The sequence below is a fragment of the Dermochelys coriacea genome, chromosome 7 (assembly GCF_009764565.3).
Source record: "Dermochelys coriacea isolate rDerCor1 chromosome 7, rDerCor1.pri.v4, whole genome shotgun sequence".
Classification (NCBI taxonomy): Eukaryota; Metazoa; Chordata; order Testudines; family Dermochelyidae; genus Dermochelys; species Dermochelys coriacea.
This window is the reverse complement of record NC_050074.1, coordinates 48,320,936-48,348,217: the sequence shown is the minus strand read 5'-3', so window position 1 is coordinate 48,348,217 and position 27,282 is coordinate 48,320,936. Positions and strand designations below refer to the sequence as shown.

The 27,282-nt window shown below is 52.8% G+C and overlaps 1 protein-coding gene across 3 annotated transcripts in view; it reads right to left on the bottom strand.

Annotated features, from left to right (window-relative positions):
• CACNA2D2 (calcium voltage-gated channel auxiliary subunit alpha2delta 2) overlaps nt 1-27,282 on the bottom strand; it is a 630,338-nt gene that overhangs the window by 31,856 nt on the left and 571,200 nt on the right. For all 3 annotated transcript variants that reach the window (XM_038410728.2, XM_038410729.2, XM_038410731.2), the window contains exons 15-22: nt 22,254-22,343; nt 21,609-21,680; nt 14,074-14,148; nt 12,743-12,817; nt 7,192-7,263; nt 6,441-6,512; nt 6,138-6,199; nt 1,490-1,566 (exon numbers count right to left, since the gene is read on the bottom strand). In XM_038410728.2, coding sequence (XP_038266656.1) covers nt 1,490-1,566; nt 6,138-6,199; nt 6,441-6,512; nt 7,192-7,263; nt 12,743-12,817; nt 14,074-14,148; nt 21,609-21,680; nt 22,254-22,343 — 595 coding nt within the window. The remainder of the gene's footprint in view (nt 1-1,489; nt 1,567-6,137; nt 6,200-6,440; nt 6,513-7,191; nt 7,264-12,742; nt 12,818-14,073; nt 14,149-21,608; nt 21,681-22,253; nt 22,344-27,282) is intronic.

Sequence of the window (27,282 nt, the reverse complement as noted above, 5' to 3'; positions counted from 1 at the left end):
CAGCTTGACCCGCATCATGAACCACAGAACTGACAGCCATAGTCGCTCCAGAGCAGTTTTTAGGACACAAGCTTGGCTTGATGGCCCCAGCCATCTATGCTGGCACAGCCTGGGCAACACACGACGACTTCTACATGGAGGCTGAGCAGCCAGATGACCACCTAGCAGACTCAGGGTGCACCCAGACATTGGTGCAGAGAGCTTGGAACAGCCCCAACTCCTTCAAGTGACAGAGCCCAGGGGCATCTCCTTGAGGGGCATTGCCCTGGCTCCCATCACCCATTGCCATGGGGCGAGACCGGACACACCACTGGTCTCTTCTGGATTCCATGAGATGTCCATGGAGTCATTGGATTGACTTCCAGCCACAGGGCCAAGACGCAGGCTACCACAGGGCTTTGCAGGAGTTTGACCCCAATGGGGCTTGCAGTGGAGAGGCTACCAAACTGGACACGTTGGCATGGTTGTAGCAGGGAAGTAGGTAAGAGGATGGCAGTGTTTGCAGGCTAGCAAATGCTGTTCCTGCTAGGAAAGGGTTACATGGATTCTGTTGACTGATGCAGATGGCTCATTACCCCACCTAGATATATCTAATGATTGAGGACCTAAGGTGTGGGCTGAGCAACTCCTTGAAGCGGAACCCTGGGAGCAACCAAACCTGGGGAGATGACTCCAGATGGATTTTGTGTTGGTTCATTCCAAATTCCTATTGTGAATAAAATCAAACCCCAGGAAAGACCTGCGTTCTGACCTGCTATACTAGGGACTATGAATGCAGCAAGGTGCTCAGAAAGAGAAAGGGACAGTGGGCAGCAGAGAGAGACAGACAAAGACAGAAGGAGAGAGAAACGAGGGAGAAAAAGATGGAGGAGGAAGCCTGGTTCACCCCCTTCAGGAGCGACTCTTATCCCGAGGTGGGAGAATAGGTTCTGGCGTAGAACAAGAGAGAGAGATAGAGAGAGAGAGAGAGAGAGAGAGGTGCGCAGGTTAACACATAAGTACATAGACTAATTATAAATTAATTAAAAAGAAAATCAACGAACCAAAACTTAAATCATAAAAACAAAAGTGGTTTAAAACAAAACCCAAAAGAATCTTAACGAAAATAAAACATGCAAATTTTCACAGGCTTTCAAAGTAACTGGCTGCTACAGAATTATCACCTAGTACATCGAAAGCATATACAGCAGCATGTCAACCTCATCTCCTCTAGAGGGGTCTTTTTTTTTTTTTTAGGAAACATTTTATTTTAGGGTTTTTTTTTAATGCAAAATCTAAGTCCGAAACCCTCGCATTCCAAGGCAGACAATTAACCTTCCATTTTAAATGTCATAGTTCGTCTCTATTTTGAAATGATTATTATTCATTTTAGTAGCACACGTTTTGCTTATTTCCCCCCCCCATTGGTCATTCACTGTACCAGCTGGTAGGGGGTTCAGGGTCACAGGGCATGTGAAAGGGCAAAAGGAAAAGGGAAGTGTCTACTTACACTTCACTTGGAGAATCTGGTCGCTGAGGTTTGCTCGGATGTAGTATGTGCTATAAGGTGGCAAGGCTAGCCCCAGGCTGTGGAAGGGAAGGAAGGAATCAGCATGTTTCTAGCCTGGTTGTCAAACTTTTTCCCAGGGTAGGATCCTGGCCCTCAGACTCCAGTGGGGCCAGAATTTCACCCAACATCTTGTTCTAGACTGGCATTTGACAATGTAATCAGGGACATTTGGGGCCCGTTCCCTTAGGAGTCACTGGGCAGTCTGCTTCCGGAGCAGGAAGCGACACGGATATAGGCTCTGTCCTTGTCTTTACGAGCTACCCCAGCACCCACACAGAACCCCACTGAGAACAGGGGCAGTTCTCAGGATCGAAGCCAGAACATGCTAACCCCACCAAGAAATGTTTGGAACACACTCTCTCCCACCCCACTCCCCCATTAGATATAGGGATGGATGGCTTAAAAGTGTCTTTAACTAGTACATTCCCTTTAGCTGACTGGATACAGAGATCCAAATCCAGTTCTTCCCTCCCAGGGGCTGCACTCAAAGTCCGTCCCAGAGGTTCAGGAATTCAGGCAGGTGGATGTCTTAGAGTGCCACAGCACAGACTCTTCCAATCCTGGTAGCCACAGGGAGATCCAGGACGGTGTTTCTGCAATCGGGGACCCAGAACCCCACCTGTCTGGGGCTGTGCTCTCTAGGATCCAAGAGAGCTAGGGCTGTCCTAGCCACCAGGTTCTGCCCAGCTCGATGCAGGATGTTATTTGAAGGAGAGACCCCACCATTGATTTCCCACGCAGGGTCCTCCCAAGCTGCTGGAGCCTATTCCCTGCAAATCCCAGAAACGAGATGGGCTGATGGGGAAGTCAGTGGTGACCAGGGTTCTGGAGACTGCTAGGAGAAGGGGGCTGGCATGGGAGTGAGGACAAGGGGAGTGAAGAGGTGTGGGTGGGGAGGAGAGCCAGGATGGCCATTCAGGGTTAGAGCCTGAAACAGGTTGGGAGCGTGAGAAAGGGGCAGTTCTGGCCTTGGGGAGGGGGGTTGTGGTTTTGGGGCCGCCTCCCTAATCTAACCCCCATTTTGTCCATTGCCAACCCTGTCATCTCCACTCTGCTCCTGTCCCTCTCCCACAAGGTGGTGCTCCCTTCCCTATGAGCTATTTGCCTCCTCTCCCTTCCCCAGGGGCTCTGCATGGGCAGGGGAAGCATAGAGTGCCCCGTCTGTCTCCTCCCAACATATGGACAGCCCTCTCTCTCTGAACTGGTTTGGTTGTGTCTGGGAAGCCCAGAGCTCCCAACAGGCCAGCAAGCAGCTGGACTCCTCTGATCCCTTTCCATTGCCCTGTAGGGATTTGAGTGCCATATATTTTTTATCAAGCCATAAGCACATGGACTGTTCCCCTGCCCCTGCCTAAGTGTCCAGCCTCTGAGATGGGGCCACATTGTCCTCTTATGACTGCCCCCCCTTTTGTGCTTCCTTCCACTCCCCCACCCCCAGGGCCATCCCTAGCCATGTGGGTGACCTACGCAGGGTCTGGGAGGCAGGAGCTGTGGGTGGACACTTTTGGGGCCCCCACAGGCCCAGAGTGGCCCAGGGATTAGCGGGGGGCCGGGAGCAGCTGCTCCGCTTCCCTCGCCCCAGCCCCAGCTGTGTCGCTCGGGGGAGGAGGCTTGGGGGAAGGGATCTCCCCCATATTCACCGGCAGCGGCGAGAAGCGGAGCAGCCCGGCCCCAGCCTGCTCTACTCCGCCAGCTCCCAGCCGTGGTGCTCCACTTCCTGCTGCTGGTGAGTGCAGGGGGCGTCCTTTCCCCAACCTCCCCGCACACACCGGCAGCGGGAAGCGGAGTGCTGTGGCTGGGACCTGGCAGAGTGGAGCGGGCTGGGGCCAGGTTGCTCCGCTCCCCGCCGCTGCCAGGGAGTGTGGGGTTCCTGGGGGAAGAGGTGGAATGGGGAGGCAGGGGGCGGAGCATGGGGGAAGGGTAAGAGGTGGAGTGGAGGGAGTTGTCAGGGGCCCCACACCCCCCTAGGGACGGCCCTGCCCCTTGCAGTGGGCACAGCCCACGCGTGGGCCGGCCAAGGGACAGGGCTGGTCGCTGGGGCTGGTGCTGCCGCGTATGCAGCACGCAGCTGCCTAGGGCACCATGAAATTTGGGGCAATTTGGTGCTCCAAATTTCATGGTGCCCTACGCAGCTACGTATGCCTAAGAACGGCCCTGTCCATCCCTCTGTTTTTTTGGCTGTATCATGCATGGGATCAGACGGCCGGCTCTCCAGTGCAGGGACCCTGTGCAGTTTCTCTAGTCTGCTTCGCAGCAATCCCTAGGAAATAGATATACTTACAATGAACCTGTCTATCCACTAGATGACAGCCTTCCCCAAGGCAGATTATGCTCTAGTCTAGAAGCCATAGCAAGCAAGATCTATTTTTCTATGGCTAGCATCTGCAGCTCCCACTGAGTTTGGGAGGTCACGGAAGCTTAGACCTCTTTGAAAACTGGGCTATGGTTTTATTTTCCCCCGTGGCTGCTGACCTCTCTCCCTGCTCATGGCAGCGAGCGTGTATAGCCTTCATGAGCAATGCACGGGCATGAATTCACACTAGTCCCAACTCACGGTTTGCTTCTCATTCTACTTTAACATTTATCATCAGGTGAATGGGAGACTCTGGTTGGCTGGTGAATATTTCGGGCCATGGCAGATGACAGATGGGAATGTCATAGCAACTTGCCACCAAATTCTGAGACAGACGTCAGATAAATTGACTTATTTCTCCAGTAAAACTCAAGCACCAAAGATGCCGGTTTTGCAATAATAAGCTACACTACAATATAACGCAGTGAATGGAAAAGGCTGTGGGTGCAGCAGCACTCCCTGGCCAAAGTCAGAAAATGCCAGTTAAAGGAGGCCCACACAACTTTCACTCTGCCCTGATGTTAGTAAGTATTAATTCCCCTAAAATCCCTACTTACTAGAGGTGGGCGGGAAATGGTTTTCCCATCCCAAGAGAATTTTGGGGATTCAAACGTTTTTCTTGTCCTGAATTGGGATGAAATGTCAAAATCTTCCAAAAATTTTCACAAGCTGATAATCTGATAAATAATTCATTACTGGGTTAATCAAAATGTTTCATGTTTTAAATTTCAAAATATTTCATTTTTTACTTTTAATATCCCCCCCTGACTTTTTAACCATCCATTAACTAAAATTTTTAAACAAAAAGTTGTTTCAAGTAAAAAAAAAAAAACCTAAACTTTTTTGGTTTGAAAATGTTGAAACAGGACATTTTGACAAATTCCGAACACCTTTTCCCCCAATGTTTTTGGAATTGGGAGATTTGTTGAAACTGACCCTTTCCCGCCAACAGTTCTGGTCTTGATGAATTGCCATTTTTCTAATGGAAAAACGTATTGTTGGAGAATTCCTGACTAACTCTATTAGTTACTTCATCACATACTAGTTCTCCAATAATACATCCAACCACTTTTCCCTGCGGTTTAAATACCCTTGTTGTAGCCCTGCAGAGTCTCTGTTATTCCTTGCACATTTTACAAGGCTTTAGCAAAAATTCCATGATAACATCTTGTATCTGAAAAATAGACTGTGATCATGTCATTACCATGTATTGTAATGTCTATGCATAAAAAGGTAGAATTAAGGTTGTACGTGCAATCTTAACTTGGGCATTTTATGAATTTCGAATTCTGAACTGTGCAACCTTAATGGTTTATTAAAATAGGTTTTTTAGATGGAATTTCCTAGGGTTACAATTTTTTTTAAAGATCCATTGTCTGGCTCAGTCTGCCCAGGCTCCATGTGTTCAAACTTTTAGGCAATGTGAGTTACATGTTAATAAAGAGCGTCTACTGGACACATCTTGCATTCAGGATTATGTAACACCCCTCAGCAGTTGCTGACATGGGGATGTGACATTAGGAATGTTTGTCATGAAATTCGGTGTCTTTCAGTGCAGTGTAAGATGCCAGATGAAATTCAATAGAAGACAAGTGCAACATACTACACTTAGGAAGGAAAAATCAAATGCACAACTACAAAATGAGGACTAACTGGCTAGGTGGTTGTGCTGCTGAAAAGGATCTGGGGGATTACAGTGGATCAAATAGAATATGAGTCAACAATGTGATGCAGTTGCAAAAAAGGCTACTATCATTCTGGGGTGTTTTAACAGGATTGTCGTACGTACGACACAGAAGGTCATTGTCCTGCTCTGCTTGGCACTGGTGAGGCCCCAGCTGGAGTGCTGGGTTCAGTTCTGGGTGCTGCACTTTAGGAAAAATGTGGACAAATTGGAGAGGGTCCAGAGGAGAGCAACAAAAATAATCAAAGATTTAGAAAACCTGACCTGTGAGGACAAGTTAAAAAACCTGGGCATGTTTAATCTTGAGAAAAGAAGGCTGAGGAAGGACAGAGCTGGGGACCACACCCAGGTCTCCTGATTCCCTGCCACCATTCCATTTACCTCGGACCCCACCAAGAATCTCCTGTCACCCATTTCTCCCTCTCCAGCCAGTGGCTGGAATCCAGCTGATTTTTCCTGCTGCAGTTCTGTGCCTTCAGAGGGGCCAACACAGGAGATGGAGAAGAGCCCTTCCACCTCCCGCCCCCTCCTACCGGCCACACCCTGCTCACCTGTAATTGGTGCTTTTGATAGGGGCCCAGGTGTAGGTCCTGACGACTTCATCGATGTATCTCTGGAATTGCAAAGAGGACAAGCCATGGTCAGGGCCCAGGAGGAGACACTGAAATGGCAGTCCGGGTGCTACAGCCCACACACAGGACAGTGCCAAGAGTCACACTCCAGGCTCTGAGTGCAGCAGGCCCCATGCACGCCAGGACTATCACTCTCTCAGGTTCCCATTGCGTTCCATCTTTATCCCCAAGAATACAAGAATTTCCCTCCCCATCTCTGTGTGGGCCCTGCCAAGTCCTTACCTCATCCAGGGATTTGATCAGGGTCTTGATGACTCTCTGCCCTTCGCTGCCATCAATCATACTTCTCCGGATCTAGGGAAAAGGCAGGAAAGGAACTGAGCCCTGACACACACCGTGGCTCTGCACCCCAAGAGGCTGAGCCCTGGGCAGTCAGCTGGCTGTGTGGGCTCCTGTGATCCTGTCCCTGGCCAGCGCTCCAGACACATGGGGGAAAGAGGGAAACAGGGAGGGGTCGAATGTGGCCAGTCAAGAGCCCAACAGATCACCAGAAGGGAGAACAGGGCACCGTGCCATCCCCAGGGACATTGAGATCAAAGGGGAGGGATGACAACCTCTCTGATGGTCCTGTGAGCGGGTGGGATGGGAGTGGAGGATGTTTATGGAGTGAGGGCTGGGTACAATCATGTTCACACGTGCCAGCCCCCAAAAATCCTGTGCAGGACTGCTTTCCCTGTGGGAGTCAGGATCAATGCCAGTGGGCCAGTGCTCACATGCCCAAACCCCACCATCCCTGCCGACACTAAAGACCAAATGGCGCAAGGTGTCTGCCCTCCCTTCCCATCCTTAGGCTATTCCCCGCAGCGCAGGGCAGGGGCAGCATGGAGGAAGCCTGCTGCCCCGGCTGTGCTTGTCCTGTGCACAGAACGCAGCAGATTCCAGGGCCCCTTTGCCAGAAGGGCCCCCTATCGGCTGTTTTTAACTCAGCCTTTGCCTGAGTCCTTAGTCTTGGTCGAGGGAGAGCCCCGCTCACCTCCTCCTTGTTCTCATCCTCCAGCTCAGCATCCAGAAAGTCCAGGGTCACGGGCTCTCGGAAATTGATGATCTGAAAGCAGGAAGAGGCTGGTGAGAATCGAGGGCTGATGGGCACCGGTCAGCAGAGCCGGGCCCAAGCAGCTCGGAGCCAAGTCAACTTCCCCTCATGCACACCGCCCGACAGCCTGGGCTCAGCCACTCAGCGCACTAGTAAAGCACTCGATTGGTCAGCCAATGCCCTGAGGCATTGTGGGTGCTGGCAACAGCTTGGAAGAGTGAGACTCAGCAGGCAGTACTAGCAAAGCTGTCTAGCTGTTTGCCTTCCCTCGCACCCCCCACCCCATCTGCTCACTGGGGATCCCAAAGTGTTCTGCAGACACTAATGAATTAACACTCTCCGGTGTCCTGGAGTGGGGGAGGGTTATGAGCCAACTTTAACACATGGGGAAACTGAGGAACAGAGATGTTGAGCTTTTTTCTATAGCCTTGTACTCCTGTCAGCCCCACAGAGCCCACACAGCTCCAGGAGATGGCACCCTATGCTATGGTGTGCAGACGAGCTCCGGCTGCACAGGTAGAGGCTGGAGGCAGTTAGGGGTGAGTCTGGAGGCAGTGGGGGGTCGCACAGTGGTTGCAGAGGACAGACTTGCCTACAGAACCCTTATTTCCGGTGATGAATAAGCCCAGACTGACTCTCAGCTCCCCGGGGGCGTGTGCTGGGCCAGCAGATTAAATAAACATCCATTTGTCTGCCATCTGGGCACATTATATACAGGGATTCCTGGGAGACCAAAAGCATGGAGGCTTCCAGTGCTGTTTGTCCAGTCACTTTTCTGAAGTGAACCACTCACCCTTTAACCCTCAATGGGCCAATCCTGAGGCAGTCAAGGCAGGTCCCCACTGCTCAGCCCTGCACCCTGGCATGTTGTGTTTAGCCCTGGTCCTGGTAGCTGCCCAGCCACTTTCCACCCAGCACTGAGCTCTTCTCAGGCTTCCCTGGTTTTCTTTGCTGATCAGCCCTGGGGCTCTCTGGGCAGAGCCTGCACCCTAGGCACAGAGCCACCTGAAGGTGATTGAATGAAACTGACGAACAGTGACCTGGAGGAGTCAGGGCACCGAGACCTTGCCTGCCCCAGCATCCAGCCTAGTGAGTGCTCTGGAGCTGGGGGATGTCCAAGGAAGCATGACATGGCTGATCCTCAAACAGGAGACTGTTTTCAATCAGATCAGCAGGTCTGCAAGGCTTCCTACCCTGGTGATCCCCCAGTCAGTTCTCACAGCACGCGCTGGGCACAGAAAGGAGGTTACTGTTGGAGCCCCTCACCCACAGGGATGCTGGACTATTTCTGCTGCCATGAAAATAGCTTCGTTGTTAGGGGCTGAGGGGGGACTGGGATGTCTATGTGGGCTGCAATCACATACCATTAGCGGGGGAGAGCCCAGGGACTGAATGCTAGGTGGGACAGATTTTCCCACTCATCAGGAGCTTAGCCAGGGATCTATGTGGCTGCTGCAGTGTGATGGGGCACAAGACTCTCTCCCCACAGCAAGGGGGCTGGCTCTTGGCTCAGATCTTGGTGGGGTGGAGTGATAAAACTGGGCTGGAGCCTGCGGGTCCGACTGGGCACTCGGGGCAGTCTGGGAGCTCTAGAAGAGCCGCATGCTGGCACTCGGAAGGGTGAGGAATCCGTGAATGGGGGGTGTTCCCTGCCCAGTTACTATAGGGCTGGGCTGGAGCCTGGGTGGGGGCTTTTCCCATACTGCCTCCCAGTGAAGCCTCTTGTCAAAAGGCTGTTTTGAGCCGTGGGGCCTCTGGCCCCACTCATCAACCTTCCACAGTGGCAGGCCAAGGTATTGTTGTAGTACTTTAGTCATCCCTGCCTACAGGCAGCATGGGCACACATGCAAACACACCTACCTACCCCCAGCCCCCAGTTGCAGTACGGGGAGCGCTGGGCCATCTTCTGCTCCCTGTGCAGCCTCCACCCAGCAGGTGTGCTGGGCTGGCAGGGCCAGGAGCAAGTGCAGGCACCATAGTTCTCTGAACGTGTGTGTGGGCAAAGGGGGCTACACAGTAGAAAGAAAACATCTGGGGCAGAGTCCCTCACTCCTGTGTTCTCAGCAGCCCTGACACCCAGATCCCATTCTGAACAAAGGGGTGTTCACACCTGGGGCGATTGGGCCGTCCTGTCTAGAGACAGAGGCTGCAGAGTCAAGATCTGATCCTCTCCAGAGTTTGGTGCCATTTCAATCTAGTGTTCGAGCCTGTCTCTGAGAATGGGGGAATGTCACAGCTTTCCAGGCCCAAGATGAGGGTCCTGCTCAGACTGAAGCGCCCTCCCTGGCCTCTCTCACTGTGCTGGGCCATGGCAGGTAAACACAAAACATACCTGGGCAGCCATGGGGAGAGGAATGGGCCAAGTACGCTTTCAGCCCATTCGAATGGAAGGGGACAGAGAAGAGTGAATAAATCCCACTGTATCTCTGTCTGTCTCCGCCGCCCATTAATAATGCTGATGAGCCCTGTGGGACGTCTGTGCCAATGAAACATATTTCACCCTGTTCGCTGCCATTTCTCAGTGCCTAATTCCCAGCTCGCCTCTGAATGATGAATCTCTCCGATTAGCTCTGAAGCGGGGAGCCAATTTCCCACACCCCGCACTGACAGATGTGGCGGCCCCACGAGATAAATGATCCCACTCGCTGCTTCATGTCCCCAGGAAGGCATATTTCATAAAGGGCTGGGCTAATCCCTCTGCGCCCTGTCTGGAGGGGAGCAGGGGCCCATACATCATGGCCCAGAGAGGGAGCGATTAACGCCCATGGAGCAACAGGGCTTCCTACTCAGCTGTGAGCACTAGAGAGGGTTTTGGGGGCATAAGAGTGAGGGGTAATTAGCTGGGGATTGAATCCACACAGGCCCAGCAGGAGCCCAGGTACCTGGGATTGGGTGCCCTGCTCGGAGTGGCACAAGCTCACGAGTACACCCCATTGCAGACGCTCAAACACATACAAGCATGTCCATGCACAGCACAAGATTGCAATGCATCAGCCTTCGCCTTGAGGTGGGGGATCAGAAGGGCGCCCTCTGCAGGTCACAGGAAGCCAATCCCATCTCTCTTGCCAGTCAGTGCAATATAACAGCCACAGTGGGCAGGGTCAAACTACTCGGTCCTACTCCTGGCTCCCTCCGACAATGACCTGCCATCACCATGAGCAGGTCACTTCCCCTCTCGGTGCTGGGGGATAAGGATCCTGACCTGCCTGCCAATGGGTAAGGGGGCCCAAAGTTGTTCAGTGGCACACGGTGCAGACAAAGTTGGCATCTCAGCAGTGAAGGGGGGCAGGGAGGGCTCTCTGAGTCTGTCTCTTCCTGGCAGAGGGAGCTGTGGCCTAGTAAAATCCATGAGATCCCGGAGAGGCTCCTTCCATGGGAAGCCAGTGTTTGCTGTCTGGCTGTGCCTGAATTTCATGTGGTCCCGCAGACGTGCTTTGCTGGGGGAGTCAATCTCGTGTGTGAATCCCTCTGATCACAGCGTTATTCAGAATCCCTGCTTTTCCTGGTCAGATGGGTGGGCACTGAGGCTGGTGGAGTGCCACTATCAGGAGTGGGATGTTTGTCTCAGCTGTGACAGGCTCCAGGGGCTTTCCATGGGGGTACCCCCAGCTATAGTCCAGCTGTGCGTGTGTGGGTGTGTGTGCGGGGGGCAGATGTTCCGTGCATTCTCTCTCAGCCTCCTTGCCCACGTGCCTGCGGCTGTGCCCATCCCTCTAACTGAAAGCAGTGACCAGAACCTCAGCTGGCATAAATCTACATCGATCCAGTGACTTCACCACAGCTATGCCAGATCCAAAATGTTCTAGTCTCTGTCATTCCCCCCTGCCATGGCACGGAGGCACTTTCTCTCTCTTGGGGCTGGATTAGACCAAACTACATCAGCACTGGCCTGCTCCTTCAAAGTCCTAACTGAGGGGAGAGCCCAGCTCTCTGAGAGTCCGGCTCACCTGGCACCCTTCTCCAGCAGCTGTATCACCAAGGATGGAGCAGGTGACGTCCAGCTTTTCAGAGACAGGTCAGGCTCATGACCCTCCATTTTAACAAACCGGAAAACTGAGGCACAGAGTCCTGACGCCAGCTGCCCAAGGCTGTGCAGCACCAGGAAAAGCCTGGAGCTTTGATCTATGGACTATAAGGTGGATAGAAAGCTGGCTAGATTGTCGGGCTCAACGGGTAGTGATCAATGGCTCCATGTCTAGTTGGCAGCCGGTATCAAGCGGAGTGCCCCAAGGGTCAGTCCTAGGGCCGGTTTTGTTCAATATCTTCATTAATGATCTGGAGGATGGCGTAGATTGCATCCTCAGCAAGTTTGCAGATGACGCTAAACTGGGAGGAGAGGTAGATAAGCTGGAGGGTAGGGATAGGATACAGAGGGACCTAGACAAATTAGAGGATTGGGCCAAAAGAAATCTGATGAGGTTCAATAAGGACTAGTGCAGAGTCCTGCACTTAGAATGGAAGAATCCCATGCACTGCTACAGACTAGGGCCCGAATGGCTCGGCAGCAGTTCTGTAGAAAAGGACCTAGGGGTTACAGTGGATGAGAAGCTGTATATGAGTCAACAGTGTGCCCTTGTTGCCAAGAAGGCCAATGGCATTTTGGGATGTATAAGTAGGGGCATTGCCAGCAGATGGAGGGACGTGATCGTTCCCCTCTATTCAACACTGGTGAGGCCTCATCTGGAGTACTGTGTCCAGTTTTGGGCCCCACACTACAAGAAGGATGTGAAAAAATTGGAAAGCGTCCAGCGGAGGGCAACAAAAATGATTAGGGGATTGGAACACATGTCTTATGAGGAGAGGCTGAGGGAACTGGGGTTGTTTAGTCTGTGGAAGAGAAGAATGAGGGGGGATTTGATAGCTGCTTTCAACTACCTGAAAGGGGGTTCCAAAGGGGATGGATCTAGACTGTTCTCAGTGGTAGCAGATGACAGAACAAGGAGTAATGGTCTCAAGTTGCAGTGGGGGAGGTTTAGATTGGATATTAGGAGAAACTTTTTCACTAGGAGGGTGGTGAAGCACTGGAGTGCGTTACCTAGGGAGGTGGTGGAATCTCCTTCCTTTGAGGTTTTTAAGGTGAGGCTTGACAAAGCCCTGGCTGGGATGATTTAGTTGGGGATTGGTCCTGCTTTGAGCAGGGGGTTGGGCTAGATGACCTCCTGAGGTCCCTTCCAACCCTGATATTTTATGATTCTATGATCTTCTTCCTCGAGGGAGCGGTGTCCTTTGATATGTATGGAATGGCCATGGCTACTGTTGTCCTACCCCACACTGTCTGCTGACACTTGGCTCTGGAGCTGAGAGTCAGACCCTATGCGAATCGCAGACTGCACAGAGTCAGGGCAGACTGTAGTGGGTGTGGCAGGGTGAAGGGCCTGGGACTGTGAGGGCTCCAGGCTCCCTTGCATTGGGACACCAGAGAGTAGATGTGTTCCAGGCCCAGCTATTGTTGGCGGGGGTCAAAGCTAGGGAGCATGGCCCCTGCCCATACCTGGGGTTGCAGGTTTGGATGCAGCAGGACGTATCCATTCAGATCAATGGCGAAGATGTAGCCGTTAGCCCCTAGCTGTGGGAGGCGAAGAGAAGAGACTGTGGGTTAGGGCTCTGACAGAGAAGCAGCTCGGAGCTTGCCAAAGGGAGGCCTGGAGCTCAGTCTCTGCCCAGCACAATCACAGCTTCAGTGTGCTGGGCCCTCCTCAGCTGATCCCAATTCAGAGGCCCCTGCCTCCTACAGGGCCCACACCAGACTTCCCTGCCTCCTCCACGGTCCAGAGAAGCCTGGCTCTGCTTCTCATCCTACCAGGGATGGAACTCATCACCTCTCCCTGATCGACAAGGAAATGCAGCCCAGATTCTCATTCTGCCGGGGGCTGGAGTCTATTCTGGGGGGCCCAGAACCCCAATCAAGGTCCTCCCCCCCTGAGCTGACGGAACCTTCTTTTTCCCTGACACTAGGCTTCGTCTGCTGAGATGTCTTTGCCTGGGGAGTCACAGTGAAACACCAGGCTGAATCGAGGTGCCTCAGCAACCGGGAACGGAGAGGTCCAATACTCCCTTCCTCTGCCATCTCCAACATCTCACCGAGCTGACGATCCTGTTTGTCTGAGCCCTCCCCGCCTGAACGTTTGATACACCCCTTGCCCAGGGGTTCCTCACTGTCTGGCTTGGTAGAGAAACCCTGCCCCGGCAGTGGTGACGGGATTCCTGGATCCCAGGGGACGATGGATATTCAGAGGTTGGATTGGACCGGCCCACCCACACACACACACAGGAGCAACAGGGCTAAGTGTTCTCAATCCATCCAGGCAGGAGATCTGACAGAGCAGCGACATGCCTCTAGTTCTGAACCCTCAGAAGCCAGGCTGCTGCTTCCTGGACAGGCAGTAGGGTCTGTGTAACCTAGCTGTGCTCTTTCTCAGCAGGGTGTGACGTGTGGGGCCTGATCCTCTGCTGGATCAAGTCACGGCCCTGTAGCTCCTCTAGTGTACACCAGCTGGAGAGGTGGCTGGCACCCTTTAGTGGGATACCTGCTTCCTAGCAACACAGGCTGTCTGAGACTGTTTCCCGTAGTGTCCCTCCTGCAGGAGTCGCTACAGGGACTGGTGCAGCGAGATTGGTGCAAGAAAGCGATGCAGAAAGGACCGAGGGAGACTGGTGCTGATTGGCGCCCAGCTCATTCTATGCCTCACGTTCCCCTCCCCTCATGGCCAAGGGCAGAGCAAAGAAGCCCCTGTTTCCCCTCTCTCCTGCCATGGCCCCAGGGATGGCCTGCGAGGTGGCGTGCGAGGGACCCCTCTGAGTGAGGCCGACTTCCTCACGCACGTTGTAGCGCGGCGTCAGCTTCTTGATGTCATTGAGAGCCACGTCGATTCCCATCACACCCAGGATGAGCTGGTTCTGCAAGAAGCAGACAAAGCGGCATCAGCACCAGGATTGAGGGCAGAGCTGTGGGCATCCCACGTGGGTGGGAACATGGGTGCCATTCTACTCCCTTAGTGGGTGCAAAACACACAAACACACACGGGCCTTCTGCAGGTCAATGCAGAAACTTCACACTCAAATCTCAGTGCCAAGGGGTAGCCATGGGAGAGGCTGATTCTCATGGGCCTGTTCCCCCTACAGCTTTTTGCTTAACTCCTCCATGTACATCTGACGCCTCTCTGATACCAGGGCTCTGTCAGGGGAGCAGTGAATGACTAATACAAATGTAATTATCCACTCACCCTGGAGATGTGGCTTGTTTCTCTCTTTCTCACAGCTATCCATCTCTAGGCACCTTCATCCCAAAGAACTTTACAGACTCGACATGTTATCAACTCCCCCACCCCCAATATTGAAATGCAGCCAGCTCAGGGGTGGAATTTAGCAACTATTATATAGTGTAATGGATCTGCAAAGCAGTGGACTACAATTCTCACCAGCCCTCTTCCCCTGGCCAGGTAAGGGAAAGATCCTGAACCAGAAAGTGCCCAGGGCTCTTTTTGGGAGTGGGGGCCACATGGCAGCAGGGAGCTGGAAAGACGCCCCAGAACTGTGGCCAAAGTTGCAGGTAGAACAGACTGTGACTGCCGGACATCACAGCTGGGGGAAGCTCTGGGTGGGATTTATGGGGGAGCAGCAGTGGTTGGGCAGGAAGTCAGTGCAAAGGGGCCCCAGTGAGAGACACAGCCTGGCTTGGAAACCCACAAATGCTTATTTACTTGAACAGAGACTGGATTGGAGAGAGCACCCCAGGCACCGGGACTGCCCCAGGGACCAAACAGGAAATGGCTCATCATGGCTAGCACCTACAAGACCTAGTTGCTGTGCTTGCCTCCAAGACGCAATACACTGGGCACGCTACTGGCACCCTTGGAGCTTGGGGTACAGAGTAACCCCAATAAGTACAAAGGCAATGCAGCAACACTACAAGCAGGAAAAGAAGATGACCATAGTTAATCAGCAGAAGGCATGTGAAACAGGCTGAATGTACTCTCTGAAATGAAGACAGAATGGCTCAACTCCTCAAAGGCACTTAGGCATCAAACTCCCAGCGGGTACCTAAATGTACCTTGGAGGATCCAGGACAATAACCCCAGCCTTATGGAAAATGCCACAGAATTTTAACCGAGAGACCAGCAAACAGTGACTGTCTCTGGGACTTGGGGCCACCAAACTAACCACAAAGCCAGGACAGGACGCACAGGGAAAAATCACAGCAACGGGACTATCCTACGAACGTGAGTTCAGTGCCAGGGAACAGCTGCCGAGAGGGAGGGGCTTAGTAAGGAGACCATTAGAAGAAGCCAGAATTGGTTTGTAAGGCTGCCTGCTAGACTCTGAGCTGCCCTGGCTAAAGTTAAGACAGGTCACTTAATTAAGAACAAAGTGCTCAGGTTTTCAAGGGTTGTCTTAACATTTAACGTCTAGCTCTTTAGCATTGGTTCTGCGCATTCCCCCTGCCTGAGCTCTCCCCAAAAGAGTAACGGAGTTTTGCAAGCCCTGACTGCTGCTCTCTGCACCGTTCTCTCCTTATTACCTGTGAGACCTCAACAGCAAATTATAACCTCTTCAGGCAACGATCACAGCTATAAAAAGCAACTCGACCTGAGGGTGGATTTGCTCCCCTGGGTCCTAATTGTTCCCCAAATGACCATGGATGTGCGGGGTTGGTGGGTGAGGGTCTCAGCCATTTTGCTACACGAGGACCTGCCTGACAAAGGCGAAGACACGATTCGATCTATCGAAGGTATTTACTGAGGTAGTGTCTCAGCATCTCGCCATCTTCAATGCAGTTCTGCTCACAGCATCCTATGCGGCAGGGCTGTTATCCCCACTGTACAGCTGGGAAACTGAGGCACAGAGAGGCTAAGGAGCATGCCCAAGGTCGCATGGGCAATCTGTGGCAGAGCAGGGACTTAACCCAGGTTTTCCAAGTCCTAGGCTAGTGCCCTGACGGCCAGACCATGCCTCCTCCATTGTGTATCAGGATTAGAGGTGACTCTGGGTCCCACAATCCAGCCCCAGGCCTCTGTTTCAGCTCAGTATGGACATGGGTCTGAGCCAAGAAGTCTGGCTTCAGATTCAAACTTCCCCCACCTCTGGGAGTGTTAGCAGAACCAGGGTTTTAAAGTGCCCCATTCTTGGGAAAGGAGCCAGCTGCCAAGGTCTGGATCCAGATCTGAAGTTTCTGACAGTTTGGTTCCAGATTTTGAGCCAAACCTCTATGCAGGACATGCTCATTCCCTTCTTCACCCTCACACATCCTGCCCTGCTGCTGCTCCCCTTGAAGAGACACCAATGCCCACAGCTGCCATCCAGCTTGATGTGGGACAGGACAGGCTACTTCAGCAGGCAATAGCCCAGCTCCTCAGGGGACAGAGGCTTGGTCTCTGGCCTTATTGCTTACACAGTTGGGAAACAGATTGCTGGCTGCTTAGAAACACAAAATGCAGCAGCAGTGCCACTGCTGCAGTGATCAATCCAGAGCAGTACAATGAGGGGAGTGTGACACTGGGGAGAGGAGGCTGAGCCAGTGCGGAGCAGTGAGTTGAGGGGGGCGGTGGAATTACGGCATCATTGCTGGGGATCTGGTTAGCAAGGGCTACGTGTTGCATTTGCTCGTGGCTTTGTGTTTTATCCACCTGCCCCAGCTGCCTCTGGGAGCTGCCAAGAATTCACCCCCACCAGCTCCCTTGTCAGGCAGCATCCAACTCCCCTGCAGCTGGTGGCCTGGTCTTCGTTACACTGGAGCAAATTCCTGGGAACCTGGGGCTTTCCTTGCATCCCTGTGGTCTGGGCCACGACCACTCGAGAACGCACAGCAGCAGGGGCAGGCCCAGACTCTGGCTCTGCTAGTGCACAGGGTGGATGCAGGTGGGAGGTGATGATGCTAGAGCAGCCAGCCTAGAGATGCCAGTCATCTGAGCGCAGGAGTTGTGCTGCCAGCCCCAGTGGGAGTGGTGGATCCCTATTAGGGGAGAGGCAAAGGGTGTGCTCCAGCTCCGCTCTCCCTTCCCTCCCTTCCTTCACCACTGCTGTGGCTGAGCCCCTCCTGGTGATGCTCCCCCCTCACCAGCACCTACTGTTGGCTACATCCGGTGATGCAGCATCCCTGGAAAGGGTCGTGAGCATCTCCTGAAGGAGCACTGGCTGATGGCCCAGCAACGGATCCCTATGCAGCACCCCAGGGCTTCATCACATGCCGCAGCTGGGACTCCAGCCTGTGCTTTGGTTTCCGGCACAAACAGCCACCACAGCACACGTGGCTCCCTCAATCCCCTGTGGGTTGGCACAAGCTGGGTCTAGCTGCACAACTTTTGTCCTTTAATATTGTCTTAACCTGGGAAACTACAAGAACTGGCAAGAAAGCCCAGTGGGAAGGAGGCTGGGGGAAGAGCTCCATTGGGCATACAGAGCCATACATTGGTTCACTAACCCCCACCACTGCTTTCCTCACCTGCCCTGTCTCCCTGATCTGCAAACAAGCTCCACAGAGAAACAGGAGCTACTGCTCCATCTCTCTACATCCCTCCTTCCTCCTAACCCCAGCAACCCCCCTCAGGACATCCCTGCCTGCTGGGGGAATGCAGCATCTCAGCTGTCCCAGCCCTGCCCTTTCAGGTGGGTTGATCCAGCTCATGGTATCAGCATCCTCATGGCTCTGGTTCTGTTCCCAGGGAATTACAATGGAAGTTAAACCAGCCCCAAGCTCCCAACCTCGCCCCCCCCCCGGGCTCATCTTTGTGGCCAATGCCCCCCGGAGCAGAGGTGCTCTTTTGTTTCAGTATCTAAAGGGTTTTTTGTTTTTGCCTGGAAGCAAAAAAACTGCCCAGAAGAATAAATAAACTGAAATAATAATAATAAATAATAAATAATAATAATAACAACATGAAACGAAACCGTGGGAGAGACCCAGGGAAGAGGAGGTGGATGGGGTAGGTGGCAGAAGGGTCAGGGGGTTCTGGGAGGAGAGGGCTAGGAAAGGTTGGAGGTCAGGGACAGAACGCAGAGCGTTAGCCTCAGTGATGCTGGTTCTTGTCCGGAGCACAGGAAGATGGGCAGGAAAGAGAAAACTGACAGAGAGCAAACGAGAGACCAAATCCAACACATCAGATACTGAGACGAGTCTCTCCTATCCTGCACTTCCTCCGACGCAGCCTCTGAGATGCCTGATCCTGCTTCCATGGAAATCAATGCAAATTTTGCAGGATCAGGCCCTTAAAGGTCACAGAGCTTCCGTTCTCAAGCTATGACCTATGGCTAAGGCTAGGTGACTTCCAGAGCCTTTTGTGACATTTTCCGGGGCAGCTTTCAAGTGCTGCTGGCAGCAGGATCCCCCTTGTAACTAACAACTGCCGCATGCACCCCCCCTGGTGCTCCCCGCTGCCAGGCCACGGGGGGACCCTGCAGCTCCCAGCTTCTGAGAGGGGATCCCACAGCTCTCAGCTGCTGCGGGTGGCAGGGGGAAGTCTGCAGCTATCTAGATGCCACCCCCCCGAGAGCTCCCAGCCATTGTGGGTGGCAGAGAGACCCCGGACCCCACTCTGCCACCATGGGCGGTGGGGGCCCCTCCCGGAGCTCTGAGGCACCTCAGGCGGTAAAGGCCCCCACAGCTGTCCAGTTACCTGTCCATAGAGGGGCCCTGAAGCTCCCAACAACCATGGGCAGCAAGGGGACCCTCGCAGCTTCCCAGCCGTGGCGGGTGGGGGGGGATCCTGGAGCTCCCAACTGCGGCGGGTCGGGGTAGACTCCAACAGCGGTGGGAAACACCAGAGCTCCCAGCCGCTGCAGATGCTGGAGCCTCCTCTTTCCCCATTTTGTCAGGGATATTTTTAGTAAAAGTCAGAGACAGGTCACGGGCTTCTGCGAATTTTTGGTTATTGCCCGTGACCTGACCCTTTTACTAAAAATATCTGTGATAAAATCTTAGTCTTACCTATGGCGCACCAGTGAGTACTGGCGCGCAGGGGTGGGTATGTGTGTCCCTGGTCACATGGTGCTGGCTCTGCCTCCTTGGCACCAGCTGCCACCTTGCATGCAAAGAAGCTACAAACACATGAAGTTCTTTTCTGCTCCATACCGCTCCCCCAGGGATGTGATTGCAAGGGGAGGGCAGGGGTCCCGAGGTAGCTTCCCTGCTAGGTAGCAGCCTGTGCAGCCCTACGGTACAGTCTGGGCATGTAGTGGCACGTTGGGTATGGATGTAGGCAGCCGGATGGAAAGCTCCCTGGAGTTCTGGTCAAACTCTAGCGTTAGCAACCAGCAGGGTCTAGCGACTGCAGAGGACCAACTAACCCAGCCGGTTATGGTACTGCTCAGTGCCACTCTACAGCCACAAGCGAAAATCATCCTTTATTTAACCCAGCAGCCAGGGAAAGGCCAAATAACTAGAATTTAGACCCAGATCCACAAAGCTATTTAGGCTTCTATCTTCCACTGATTTCCTGTCAACCAGGCTGCACCAATACCCTCCAGCTTTTGGGTGGGGAGGTGACCCCATGGCTCAGCTGTGCTTCTTCTAGAGCTTTGCCATCACCAGAAACATCTGAGCGATTCCTCCTTGCCCCTCCCTGCCTCTCGCATACGCACGTCCTCGTGCCAACACAGGCTGAGCAGTGGGGAGATCATGGAATTGGCGGCATCCCATCTCCTGTGATGATGCTATCCACTGACACAGATGCTTTGGTCCCAGTATCACAAAGTGTTTTACCAACGGTAATTGGTGGAGCCTTTTGCACTTGCCCCTCTTACGGAAGAGATAAAAAGGGATCCAGCTCTAGACACACAGCCCCTGCCGGGGTGGAAAGCAGCAGCTGTTCAGCAACGCACAGCAGTGCTATAGAACAGTTCGTGGAGGGAAGGGAAGAATATCATATCCAGTGGGAGCTGGTAAAACAGGGAGGCAGACTAGGAATTTGGCCAAAGACCAGGGCAAACAGCCCTTCCATTTCACAAAGCAGCAAGGCATTTTTAAATCATCAAGAACTTGATTTTCCATCTTATGCAAGGAGGAGGGGAATCTTTGCCAGCTGGTTCAAGGCTGGGACAGGGAGAACACCACCTGCTGAGCACTCATCACTAAGGCTAAGATTATGTCATGGAGGTCACGGAATCCAGGACTTCCAGTGACCTTCATGACATTGGGGGCCTCACAGCTGACCAGCCGCTGCTGGCAGTGAGGGACCCCGCAGCAGCCCAGCCTCCACAGGCGACGGCGGACCCTCTGGCAGGACCTCCCGCAATTACCTGGCCACTGCCATTGGTGGCGACCCCTGAGCTGCCCAGCCACTGCCATTGGCAGGGGTTCCCCCGCAGCTCCCAGCCGCCGGCGGCAGTGGGACCCTGGAGCTGCTTAGTGGCCGCTGGCAGGGGTCCTCCCGCAGCTCTCAGCCACTGCAGGTGGCGGGGGACCCCTCCAAGCCATTGTGGTCCCTGCAGCTCCCAGCTGCTGTGGGGCAGGATGCTGGACCCTTCTCTCTCCCCGTTTTGTCAGAGATGTTTTTAGTAAAAGTCAGTGACAGGTCATGGCTTCCATGATTTTTTGTTCATTGCCCATGACATGTCCATGACTTTCACTAGAAATATCCATGACAAAATCGTAGCCTTACTCATCACCACCCCCTGCAGCACCAAGTGTTGTTATGCGAATTCTCCCATCCCAATACTGACCCATGGAAGTCTGCTTAGCTTGGGAGAAAGCCTGAGCTTGCAGCAAAAGCTGGCACGTCTGAGAGAATCCCTGCATAGATTGTCCCTCCTTGCCCAGCCAGTGACTCCAGCGATTGTCTCCAGCACGATAAGATGGGCAGGGAACAGAAAATGGACAGCAAACAAGGTACCGGGTCCATCACGTACCCATCTCTCCCGCTAGTTTTCTGGCCAGATTCATTTGTGACTGAGTTTTGAGCTATCATCTTCCTCTTTAAAACCCAGCAGGGACTCGCCCCAGCCAGTTTCAAATGCTCCAATCTCCCATCCGCTCCTCTTGTCCCAGTGCTCTCTGCCTCTCTCCATGCCATCTCTCACCTGAGGCTACAAGGGCCATGGCCTCTGCAGCTGCTGCCGGCTAAGCCAGCCTCCCTGTAGCTCTCCACTTCCTAGTCTCATTGGAAGACAAACCTTTCCTCCTCTCCCGCTGGCTCCTGGTCCTCCCCATCCCTGTTTGGGATGCAGTTTGAATTGACACACGCTATGCACAGTAATGCTGGGTTGTGTTTTGTCTTTCTCCCCACCACACACACACAGAGGCATGACTCAATTCTCCACTCCCACTGGTTTGGCCCCAGTGTGACCCCACGGACACCCCTGCACTTTCTCTTAGTTTACAGGGGTGTACGAGTGCCTAGAGCTGGAGAGAGGACGGTAACGTTTCATACCTTTCTGTTGCTGCCACCATCCTCTGTGAGGTTAAACACTGGCAGGGTGCCAGTCACCATCAAGCCCAGGCCCTGGACAGTGAAAGGAAAGGCAACCAGTCAAGCAAGGTCTTGGACATGTCTGCTCTGGTCTGACAGCTCCTTCGCAGGCTCTGCGCCACTGCTGGCCTGGGTCCATTGCATGGCTGGGGAAATCTGGGCATTTATCCCAGGCTGGGACAGAGGCCACAGAATGGAACTGGTGAGCTGCAGTACCGAGCCCTGGGGTCCGCTGTGCTGACGAGGATCCGCTACCTGTGTCTGGCTTGACTTGCTTCCCTCCCACCGTGAAGTTCTGAGGGGGGGGTCACCATGTGGTTTCCTTTTGGCACCAACAGAGTGGCTGTAAATCTACCCTGACGGTTCTGCGTCCCTTGGGGGTAATTCCCAGGACTGTCCACATGTAGCTACCCAGTCCCTGATGGGGGCTAGCAGCTCCCAGCTCTCTGACTAAAGAGCCTAAAGCATTATCATAACCCCCTGCTAATTGGAAACTGAAGCTAAATGTCCATGGAGCAGCACTGAGCAAGCAGCTGCTCCAGCAGTTGGGGGAGTAAAAGCACAGGTGGGCGCGGTGGGGAAAAGGCTCGCTTCTGTCTTGCTTACCAGAGCATCCTGATAGACATTGGTCCATTGAACCTGTTTTGCTTTGTTTCCTGCTAGGACCATGGGTCTTCCCAGCACATCCAGGTACTCCTGCAGACACAAGGAGAGAGGCCAGCTGTGAGACAGAGACAGGCACCCCCCGGCCCATCAGAGATGGGCACATGCAGCCCCAGCCCTGCTGGGAGCAGTGAGAGGAGAAACACCGGCTCATATGCGGGGTATGTGACAGAGCCCAGTCCAGGGATATCCCTCCACCTTTGCTGCCCCACATCCCTGGCTACTCCTGGCCCTAGGAGAGACATGGGCCTTCCTGCTTTCAGTTTCGTAGCCCTGGTCCCATCCTCAGTGGGCTGTGGTCTCCGCTCCATTCCCACCAGCTCGGCCTCTCAGCTGCCCCTCAATCCCACGGTGCCTGCTCCCATTCTGGTTCTCCTGTTGGAAATGGCCAACATCAGCCAGAGGGACTCGTAGCTGGGGGCTCCACGCAATCCTATAGCATGCAACGGTGCCTGCCCGGCTGATCTGGGTGCGGCTGGGTCTTTGTCTCATCTAGGGCTGGGCGGGATGAAAGCTGCCACACCAGTACTTCCCCTTTAAAGGCTGATATAGCAACCCTGCAACATGGTCAGCTGCCTCTCATGCTCCCCCTTGTTGCCAGGGGTGGCTCCTTCAGTACCCTGCCTCAGTTTCCCCTTCACTCAGTAGCTCCATAGAGATTTGTGCCCAGTAACAATGTCCCTCTTTGAGGGCTGTTTTTTTGCCATAAAATAAACTCAAACATAAAGTCTCCTCTGCCCCACCTTCCCACAGGGCACAGCCCCTCTCCTCCTGAGACCTGTTTGTCTTTTTAGAGTCCCAAGCTGGGCATCCTCTGCCCTGAGGGTGAGAGCCTCCTTCCTCCCTGCTGCATCTGCAGGCATCTGCCAAACTCCTGCAGTGCCTCCTTGCTCCAGGCCTCCCCAAGGCCTGATCACATCACCAGACCCACTGGCCACATGTCAAGGCTGATTCCCCACTCTGACACTTCGAGTGCAGAAGGTGGGGGCCCTCAAGGATTCTAAAAATTAATACTTGCTACTCCAGGCTTGTATTAAACTCCCAAGGTTACAGCTTTTCTCTGACCTTGGCTTGGTAAACGCTGCTACCACCCAAGTGAAAACTGCCTCTTGCAAATCCTGGAAAAACTCACTTGGGAAGTTTTCCCTGAGGCCCCTCGGCTTTTCCACCCCTCCATTGGGGAAGCCAAGAAAGAAAACAAACAAAAGGGAAACCCGGCTGTTGCCACCAGCTAGTTGAAAAACATATGCACAGACCTTTTAAGACACAAACCAATCAGGTTTTTAAAAAAGGTAAATTTTATTAAAAAAAAGAAAAAAGGAAACATCTGGAAAATCAGGCTACTGCTAGATCTCATAAAGCAACTGAGAAGAGGTTAAACACTAGGAATGGTTCCTGGGGTCCAGTTTAATGTGATAAAAGAAAACAAAAATACCTGAGCTTAGCACAAAGGAAATCCACAAGCCAAAATAAAGAAATAAACCTGATCACGTCTATCTAAACATTCCCTGTCCCAGTGAATCCTTCTAAGTACGGAAGATAATTTTTCATACCTGGTTCAAACTTTACACAGCATTCCTGCTGCCCTTGTCTCTTCAGCCAAAAGAGAACAACTGAGAGACAAAGGAAAAGCTTTTTCCCCATTTTTAAAAATTTCTAGCCTTCCCATTGATGCTTTTGGTCAGGTGCCCACTCCCTTTCCTTTACCTGGGGGACTCTGTTAACCCTGGGGACTCTGTTAAAGCAAGTGGAGAACAGCCACCAAGAGGGTCTTTTCGCTAACTGGCTGGCTGGGTGTGCATAAAAGGGAGCTCCCCCTCACCCCCTTCATTTATCACACCACATGACTGTCATTCACTGGGTGCTCTGTAAGGGCTTTCCTACTTGAGGCTACACCCATCAGTGAAGCCTCATGACTGCCCCGAATGTACAGATGGGGAAACTGAGGCTCAGAGAGAGGTGATGACATGCCCAAGGCACACAGAGAGTCAAGGGCAGAGCCGGGAATAGGACCCCGGAGTCCTGCCACCCTGCTCTAACCACTAGATGACACTGCCTTCAAGTGATGCTGTTGAGCTGAAGGCCAAGAAATCCCCTTGGAGCTGGACCGTGTATGTGGGGGCAGATGGGGGAGGGACTGGCACTGGACAGTTCTTTCTCTGTCTCTTCTACTGCCACCATGACACCCACCTTTCTCTGGGCATGTACAGGCTCTGCGTTACTGCAGGGTCCTTCTGCCCCCGCCAACAGAGAACTTCCCTCACCAACTTATTCCCACCCCCCCCACTACAACCTCCGACATTGATGGCAGCTTTGACAGGCATTCAGCATTGACTCAGGCACACAGGTTGAGGCCAGTTTTGGGTCCCAACTTGAGACTTCTTAAAGGGGTAGGATTTGCAGTCAACGGGTGCTCCCCATTCTCTGACACCCAGGCCCCTTTGAGGGGTCTCAAGTTGAGACCCCAAATCACTAGCCCCTTTTGAACACCCAGGCCTGAGCATGCAGTGTGAGGTATGTTTGTGGGGGAAGCCTCCTGCCCCTGCTTCCAGGAGGCAGCGTGGCCTAGTGGATAGAGCACTGGGTTGGCATTTAGGAGACCTGGGTGCTATTGCTAGCTCTACCATGCTAGGTGACCTTGGGCAACTCATAGCCTCACTCTGTGCCACAATTTCCCCATCTATAAAATGAGGATCATGGCACTGCCCTCCCTTTGTAAAGCACTTTGAATTGTGCTAATGGAAAGAGCGAGGTAGCAGGGCCCACCTCCCCTCTCACTCATTCACCCTGTACTACCCCCGTGGCAACACTCCTGCTCTATACTACTGGGACAGAGAGCACAACCAGGCCCAAGGTGGCTCTCATGGGGGAGTAGCTTTTCGTCCTACTGACTCAGGAAGGATTTAAGCAGCCAAGTCCCACCAGCTCTGCACACCACAGAAGAAGGAGGGTGATGAGGGAAGCACCAGGAGTGATGTGAACCACACCTAATCCTTTCTAAACCTGCAAATATGCTACCAGCGTCTCCCCGAGTACCAGAGTAGGGGGAAGGAATGGGGACAGACTGAAGGCTCTGTGCTCTCGGCCACCTGCCCAAGTGCACCGGGGACAGCGCTTGCCCATCAGCTCTCCCTTCTCCCCATATAGATTACCTGCCCCTGCAGGTTGCCATGGAGAGAGCAGCAGGTTGTAGCCTGGGCCCTGAGGGGGCTGTATTCTTTCTGGATGACAAGAGAGAGAAGCAAGCAGAAGGCATGGAGCAGGAGGGAGCCATGCAGCCAGAAAGAAAAAGCGCAGATCCTAGGAGAACACCAGGGATGCCATTAAAGCTGTATCCACGCTCACCGTTTAGCCCTGTGGGAGAACGACTATAGATGAGCCCTATCTATCTAAGCTGCTTACATGGCCCCCATCAATCCGGGCACCTGACACTCTTTAATGTATTTATCCCGCCCCTGTTCAGTAGGGCAGGGCTGGTATCCCCATCCTGAGGCTCAGCATTGCACGGGACAGAGCAGGGAACCGAACCCTGGTTTCCTGCCAGCGCTCTGACCACTGGGCCTTCCTTTCTTTCCACTCAGCTGAAGCACCAGGTAATTGAGCCCTGCTCCGAGCAGGCCTGAGCCCCCACAGGACAGCAAAGGCACAGCTGTTTGGCGGCAACCCTGTGGAGTTGTTTAAAATTAGAGCATTAGAGGTGAATTCTGAAAGAAACCGAACTCCAGGCCCTTACTGCTGTGGGTACACCCCACTCTCCATGAGCACACGGCTCTGCACCTGTGCCAACCAGCTGGAAACAAGAGTGCTAAGGGCCCGTCTTCCCTGCAGCCGCGGGGCCTGGCTGCAGATTGTGTAGACGTACGAGCGAGCTGGGGTGCAGAAGCCCGAGTGATTCCCCAGGGTTCCAGGCGGACTTGTGCAGCCTGCGATGGTGCCTGTGTTGCCATGGTTTCAGTGCTCCAGTATCCAAGCAAAGCAAGATTTGCAATGGATAAGACAGAGTCCGTGTGGGCAAAATTTACATTGGGAAAGAAAACTAGTAAAGCCTCTCCTACGATAGTGCTTGGGATATGCTATAGACCTCCGGGATCTAATTTGGATATGGATAGAGCCCTTTTTAATGTCTTTAATAAAGTAAATACTAATGGAAACTGCGTGATCATGGGAGACTTTAACTTCCCAGATATAGACTGGAGGACCAGTGCTAGTAATAATAATAGGGCTCAGATTTTCCTAGATGCGATAGCTGATGGATTCCTTCATCAAGTAGTTGCTGAACCGACTAGAGGGGATGCCATTTTAGATTTAATTTTGGTGAGTAGCGAGGACCTCATAGAAGAAATGGTTGTAGTTCAAATTCAGGTTTCAGAGTAGCAGCCGTGTTAGTCTGTATTCGCAAAAAGAAAAGGAGTACTTGTGGCACCTTAGAGACTAACAAATTTATTAGAGCATAAGCTTTCGTGAGCTACAGCTCACTTCATCGGATGCATTTGGTGGAAAAAAACAAAACAAAAAAAACCCACCTTTTTTTTTTCCACCAAATGCATCCGATGAAGTGAGCTGTAGCTCACGAAAGCTTATGCTCTAATAAATTTGTTAGTCTCTAAGGTGCCACAAGTACTCCTTTTCTTAGTTCAAATTCAGTAATTCAGTTCAAACTAAATGGAAGGATTAACAAAAATAAATCTACAACTAAGGTTTTTGATTTCAAAAGGGCTGACTTTCAAAAATTAAGGAAATTAGTTAGGGAAGTGGATTGGACTGAAGAATTTATGGATCTAAAGGTAGAGGAGGCCTGGGATTACTTTAAATCAAAGCTGCAGAAGCTATCGGAAGCCTGTATCCCAAAAAAGGGGAAAAAATTCATAGGAAGGAGTTGTAGACCAAGCTGGATGAGCAAGCATCTTAGAGAGGTGATTAAGAAGAAGCAGAAAGCATACAGGGAGTGGAAGATGGGAGGGATCAGCAAGGA